The sequence below is a fragment of the Eimeria acervulina genome, genomic scaffold, assembly GCF_000499425.1.
Source record: "Eimeria acervulina Houghton genomic scaffold, Eah_scaff76, whole genome shotgun sequence".
Taxonomy (NCBI): Eukaryota; Apicomplexa; class Conoidasida; order Eucoccidiorida; family Eimeriidae; genus Eimeria; species Eimeria acervulina.
The window spans coordinates 29,404-36,705 of NW_013549613.1; the positions used below are offsets into that span (position 1 = coordinate 29,404).

At 52.3% G+C, this 7,302-nt stretch overlaps 1 protein-coding gene across 1 annotated transcript; it reads left to right on the forward strand.

Moving 5' to 3' along the window:
- Positions 1–7,302, forward strand: EAH_00013360 (hypothetical protein, conserved; the record flags this gene model as incomplete). The annotated part of the gene is made up of 1 exon (XM_013394488.1): positions 1–7,302. One exon carries the CDS (start codon positions 1–3, stop codon positions 7,300–7,302), a length of 7,302 nt encoding a protein of 2,433 aa, XP_013249942.1.

Here is a 7,302-nt window from a genome sequence, read left to right on the forward strand (position 1 = left end):
ATGCTTCTGCCCCCAGTCAGCTGGATGGGGGGCGTGCTGCTGCTGCTGTTGCAGCTGCTGCTGCTGCAGCAGCAGCTGTTAGTGGCTTTTGCTGAGACCGCCGTCACATCTGCAGCTGCTTTCCCGCTTGAGAGAAGTTATAAGGGACAGCACAAGGAGGTGTACGTACACCCCATTGAAGAAGGAGTTGTAGAAGGAGAGAGTTGGGCTTCCCCCGATCAGAGACAATCTCCTCTTAGCAGCAGATGGGGTAGCAGCAAAGCAAAATCCCTCTTAAACATTTGGAGGCATCTATTCAGCCGGAGAGGATCGGCAGCAACAGCAGCAGCAGCAGCAGCTGATGCTGCTGCTATTGCTGCTGCTGGCGCAGTGCTAGGCGTTGTGTTTATGCTGCTCTCTTGCGGTTTGTCTATCTCTCGCAATACGCAGCCACACGCAACATGGGTTGCCCCAAGGCGGCTCTCCTCTGGTGCAGATGGAGACCCCTGTGAACGAGCAGCAGCAGCAGCAGAAGCAGAAGCAGAAGCAGAAGCAGCAACAGGAGAAGCTGAAGCAGGTGGAGAAGGCACATCGGGAGGTGGCAGCAGCAGTTCGTTGTCTAACGACGCAGTGAAAGGGTATATTGAGCAGCAGCAACAGCAGCAGCAGCAGCAGCAGCAGCAGCAGGTCTCAGCAGCAGCGGAACAGGGACAGGAGGGGGAGCAGGAACTGTTGGGGTCCCGAGAGGGAGAAGCAGCAACAGAAGAAACAGTAGCAACAACAGCATCAGCAGCAGCAGCAGCAGCAGCAGCTCCAGCTCGCGGAAGCTATTTCCCAGGAGACCCTGTATTGCAGATGTTTGTGGATTTGTTTGAAAAGACTTTCAGTGAAAGTAGAGAAAGAAGAGATGAGAGCAACAAAAGCAGCGGTAGTTCAATAGATGAAGAGACATCTGAGGAGACACCTGGAGAGACAGAAGAAGAGGTAGATATAATACAGACACAACAAACAGAGACAAATAATAAAACAAAGCTTAAAAATGCAGAAACAAACAAAGACAAAGGAGAGGATTCAGGAGAAGAGGCATCAGGCGAAGACACAGAAGAAGAAGAAGAAGAGAGGGGATTACCTCTACATAGAGATACAGACAGAGACAGAGACAGAGACAGAAAAAGAGAGAAAGAAAGAGAAAGAGAAAGAGAAGAAGAAAGAGACAGAGAGAGGGACAGAGAAAGAGAAAGAGAAAGAGAAAGAGACAGAGAAGAAGAAAGAGAAAGAGACAGAGAAAGAGAAAGGGAGAGAGAGAGACAAAGAGAAGAAGACAGAGAAAGAGACAGAGACAGAGAAAGAGAAAGAGAAGAAGACAGAGAAAGAGAACAAGACAGGGACAGAGAGAGAGAGAGAGAAAGAGAAAGAGACAGAGACAGAGAAAGGGACGCCGACATAGAAAAAGAAAAAGAAAGAGACAGAGAGAGAGACAGAGACAGGGACAGAGAAAGAGAAAGAGAAAGAGAAAGAGAAAGAGAGAGAGACAGGCAAAGAGAAAGAGAAAGACAAAGACAGAGAGAAAGAGACAGACAAAGAAAGAGAGAAAGAGAGAAACAAAAGCAGAGGGAAAGGGAAAGAGAAAGAGAAAGAGAACGAGAAAGAGAGAGAGACAGAGAAAGAGAAAGAGACAGAGAAAGAGACGGAGAGAGAGACAGAGAAAGAGACAGACAAAGAGAAAGAGAAAGAGAGAGACAAATAGATAGACAAAAAGGAAGAGAAAGAGACAGAGAAAGAGAAAGAGAAAGAGAGAGACAAAGAGAAAGAGACAGAGACAGAGAAAGAGAAAGAGACAGAGAAAGAGAAAGAGAAAGAGACAGAGAAAGAGAGAGAGAAAGAGAGAGAGAAAAAAACAGAGAAAGCGAAAGGCAAAGAAACAAGCAAAGAGAAAGAGACAGACAAAGACAAAAAGATAGAGAAAGGGACAGGGAAAGAGACAGAGAAAGAGAAAGAGAAAGAGAAAGAGACAGAGACAGAGACAGAGAAAGAGACAGAGAGAGCATCAAGGTGGAGACACAGGGAGAAGCCTCAGCACAAGAGCGAAGACGAAGGACAGATGAAACCGCAATAGGAGAAAGACAGAGAGCAACAAAGGTAGAGAGAATAATGCAGCAAGCAGCTTCCCCTGCTGCTGCAGTCCCAGACCCTGTGGCTTCCTTGCTTGAAGTCGGTTTACCCCCTTTCCCCAGGGCAACCCCTGCAGCAGCAGCAGCAGCAGCAGCAAGAACAGAAGCAGCAGCAACACCAACAACAGAAACAGCAGCAGCAGCAGCAATGCCAATACCAACAGCAGCAGCAACAGGAGGCATAGGAGCAACAGAGACGGCGGCAACATCGCTTCTTGGATTAACCGGCCCAGGAAGGAGACGAGGACCAGCAGCAGCAGCAGCAGCAGCGGCAGCAGCAGCTGCAGCAGCAGCAACTCTTGAGGAAGAAGTTGAAGGAGTAGGATATGAATCTGATTCGTCAGAGGAAGAAGGAGCAGGTGTTTATGCCGCAGCATTTCTGCTAGATAGAGGAGCGAAGGGGGTTGCTGCTAAAGAAGCAGCAGCAAGAGGAGAGCCTACATGGACAGCTACGCCTCTGCTATGGCCTGGAAGTCTAAAGCGAACCATTCCTAATTCTGCTTCTATTACATCTTTGCTGCTGCGGTTGCAGGAGTTGGGGCAGTACTGTCGGGTGTATGTACACCGTCTTCCCCGCTCTCTAGCAAGAGGAATTGTAACGCGTATTGTGAGGTTTGCTGTGGTAGAGTTGTCTGCTTTAAGCTCGTTTACTACTGCAGAAACAGAATATCAACGAATAAACATTATTAGGACATTCATAAGCTTGGGGAAGAGCGTCGGTGGACGCCCCCAATGGCCCCCTGTAGCATGTTGCCCTATAGACCGTTTGCTAGCGCTTCTAGAAGAGCTGCTGCGGGATCATCAGCATCATCAGCAGCAGCAGCAACAGCAGCAGCAGAGGGGGCCAGCAGCAGACGAGGACAGAAGCAGCAGCAGTACGGGCACCAGGTCAACGCTTCCTGCTACTGCAACAGCAATAAGACATGTTGCTGTTGCCCTCAACAGGCTGCTTCAAAGTATGGATATAGTAACAGGCGCAGTTCCATTTGCTGTTTCTAGAGTTGAGGGGAAAGTTATTGCTGCTGTTACCCGGGAGCGGCTGCAGCATGTTCTTGTAGATAAAGAAGCAGCAAGTCTGCTGCAGCGAGCACAAAATAAAGCTTGTCCTAATCTTATTATTACAAAACCAGATATGCAGCAAGCAGCAGAGAACCCAAGGAACGTATCAGAGACCGTTAAGGCTCTGTGCATAGATGCTGCAGTTGCTGCAGCACGAAAAGCAGCAAGCGTAGGCGATTTCCGTGCTATCAGCAGTGCAGCAGCAGCAGCAGCAGAGGCAGTCACTTTCCTTCCAAGCGATTTACAGCAACAAGCACCAAAAGCAGAAGCAGAAAGAAAAAGCGCAGAAGAAGAAAATGAAAATGAAGAAAAAGATGAAGAAGAAGAAGCTGCTGCTGCTGCTGCTGCTGCTGCTGCTGACATGGCCTCGTTCGGATTTCCAGAAATACGTCATAGACAACAAGAGGAGCGCCTGCTGCGGCAGCTGCAGCAGCAACAACTGCAGCACCAACAACTGCAGCACCAACAACAACTGCAGCAGCAACAATTGCAGCAACGGCAACTGCAGCAGCAGCAACTGCAACAGCAGCAGCACCTACAGCAACAGCAACTGCAGCAGCAGCAACAACTGCAGCAGCAACTGCAGCAGCAAAAACTGCAGCAGCAGCAACTGCAGCAGCAGCAACTGCAACTGCAGCAACGGCAACTGCAGCAGCAGCAATTGAAGCAGCACCAACTGCAGCAACAGCAACAGCAACTGCAGCAACAGCACCTGCAGCAACAGCAACAGCAACTGCAGCAACAGCACCTGCAGCAACAGCAACTGCAACTGCAGCAACAGCAACTGCAGCAGCACCAGCAGCAGCAGCAGCAACTGCAGCAACAGCACCTGCAGCTGAAGTCAGTGCAGCAGCAACAGCAACTGCAGCAGCAGCAGGTGCAGCAGCAACAGCAACTACAGCAGCAGCTAGAAAGACAGCAGCTGCAGCAACAGCAACTGCTGCAGCATCAACTGCAGCAACAGCAACTGCAGCAACAGCAACTGCAGCAACAGCAACTGCAGCAGCAACAGCAACTGAGGCAGCAGCAACTGCAGCAACAGCAGCAGCAGCAGCAACTAGAATTAAAGCAGCTGCAGCAACGCCACCTGCAGCAACAGCAACTGCAGCAACAGCACCTGCAGCAGCAACAACTGCCGCAGAAGGCATTGCAGCAACAGCAGATGCAGCAACAGCAATTGCAACAGAAGGCACTGCAGCAGCACCAGCAACTGCAGCAACAGCAACTGCAGCAGCAACAACAGCCACTGCAGCAACAGCAACTGCAGCAGCAACAACTGCAGCAAGATCAACTGGGGCAGCAACAGCTGCAGCAGCAGCAACTGCAGCAACAGCAACTGCAGCAACAACAACTGCAGCAGCAGCAACTGCAGCAGCAGCAGCAACTGCAGCAGCAGCAACAACTGCAGCAGCAGCAACTGCAGCAGCAGCAGCAGCAGCAACTGCAGCAACAGCAACTGCAGCAACAGCAACTGCAGCAACAACAGCTGCAGCAGCAGCAACTGCAGCAGCAGCAACTGCAGCAACAGCAACTGCAGCAGCAACAACTGCAGCAGCAGCAACTGCAGCAGCAGCAACTGCAGCAACAGCAACTGCAGCAACAGCAACTGCAGCAACAGCAACTGCAGCAACAAGAACTGCAGCAGCAGCAACTGCAGCAGCAACAGCAACTGCAGCAACAGCAACTGCAACAACAGCTGCAACAGCAGAACGTGGAGCACGAGCAAGTGCAGCAGCAACAGCAACTGCCGCAACAGCAACAGCAACTGCAGCAACAGCTGCAGCAGCAACAAATGCAGCAGCAACAACTGCAGCAACAGCAACTGCAGCAGCAACAACAGCCACTGCAGCAACAGCAACTGCAGCAGCAACAACTGCAGCAGCAACAACTGCAGCAGCAACAACTGCAGCAGCAACACCTGCATCCGCAACAACTGCAGCAGCAGCAACTGCAGCAACAACAACTGCAGCAGCAACAACTGCAGCAGCAGCAACTGCAGCAACAACAACTGCAGCAGCAACAGCTGCATCCGCAACAACTGCAGCAGCAACAACCGCAGCAGCAACAGCTGGAGCAACAGCAACTTCAGCAGCAGCAACTGCAGCTGAAAGCATTGCAGCAGCAACAGCTACAGAAAGCGAATGTGCTCCTCATGCGGCTGCCTTTTCCCATGTCAAGCATGCATCGCTACCATTACCAGCAACAGATGCAGATGCCGCTGCTGCAGCAGCCCCAACACCAGCACCTGAATGAGCAGCAGGAGTTGCTGCGTCAGCAGCAGCAGCTACAAGCGCAGATATTCCAGCAGCAACTGCTGGGCCAGCAGGCTCAGCTGCGGCCGGGGCTGCTGCAACCCGCGTTGCTTCGTCTGCAAGAGAGCCCGCAGCTAAGGCAGCAGCGGCAGCAGCGGCAGCAGGAGCAGGAGCAGCTGCTGAAGCTTCAGCAGCAGTTATCGCGGATGCAGCAGCAAGGATCGGAGGGGCCCCCCGCAGAAAAGGCGGTAGAGAGTCAGGAGAGAGGCTATGCTGCTCCAGGTTTGTTGAGGGCATTGAAATCTACTGGTGAGTCGCTGTTTCTGTCTCCTGCTGCTTCTTCCTCCAGCAGCAGCAGCAGCAGCAGCAGCAGCAGCACTGGTTACAGCAGAGAAGTGATGGCGCTTGATCTCAGCGAACAAGGAGACAGCGATAGCGAAAGCGACGAAGACAGAGACAGAGACAGAGACAAAAAAAGAAGAGGGGTGTTTGTGGGGTCAGACTTCACAGCACCTATTCTGCCAGGTAGGGGAAAAGACAACAGCATGCAAAGGCAGCAACTGCAGCAGCAACAACGCCGGGAACAGCAGCAACAACAGGTGCAGCAGCAGCTGCAACAGCAACAACGGCTACAACAACAGCAACAACTGCAGCAGTTTGTACTTCTCCAGCACCCGTCGCAGCAGCTGGTGCAGCAGCAACGGCGGCTGCAGCTGCAGCAGCGGGTGCAGCAGTTGCCGCAGGAGCAACAGCTGCAGCAACAGCTTCTGCAGCCAGGAAGCATGCAGCAGCAGCACCTGCAGGAGCTGCTTTTGCAGCCAAGAAGCATGCAGCCGCTGCAGCACCTGCTGCAGCAGCAACAGGTGCAGGAGCTGCAGCTGCATCAGCAGCAGCAGCTGCTGCAGCAGCAGCCGTCGCCGACGCAAGCGCTACAGAAGCAGCTGGAACAGGTACAGCGGCAACTGAACAAGATGCAGCAGCAGCAGCAACAGCTCCTACAACAGCTGGGTCGTCGCCATGGCAAACAGCCGCAGCAGCAGCAGCAGCAGCTGGTGCAGTTGCAGGAGCATCTTTCTGTCTTCTCGCCCGGTGCTTCCGTTGATTATAGGGCGCCGTCTGCGGCTGCCGTCGGGCCCTTCGTAGGCTCTGACTTTACAGCGCCTGTGCAACAAGCAGGGCAAGGGCGAGAAATTCAGCAGCAACAGCAGCAGCAGTTGGCTGCTGCTGTTGGTACTGCTGTTGGTGCTGCAAGGAGACCAAGAGTTCCTCCTGGGTTTGGGGTCGGGCTATTAAGCGGTTTTGGTTTGGGAGGACGCGAAGGATTACGAAGGCAAGGGGGAGACATACTGCAGCTTCGGGAGCAATCGAGGGCTGCTGCTGCAGCTGCTGATGATGATGCTGATGATGATGATGCTGATTATGATGATGATGATGATGATGATGATAGTGATGCTCCTCCAGGTGCCCCTACACCTCGAGAGGAGATTTCTACGGAACCCCAACGCGTCGCCGAAACAACAATGCAAAGTGTCGGTAGAGTGCCTCGGGAAAAGAGAGAGGATCAGCCATCACCCGCTTCATTGGAAGATATTTGGAGATGGGATGATAGACAAGGGGGCTCTGCTCGCCACAGTCAGCTACCAGGATGGTTCATATCAGGTGAATATACACCCCAAACACAGACAAGTAGAAGAAGTACCGCGTACTCTTCAAGTGCATATACACCTCAGATGCCACCGACAACACCAGAAACTGCAGATCAGTCAAGTGTACATACACCCCAAACATCGCCAGAAGACCCCACAAGTGACGGTGGATTCTTGTCGTTTCCCTGGCAATGA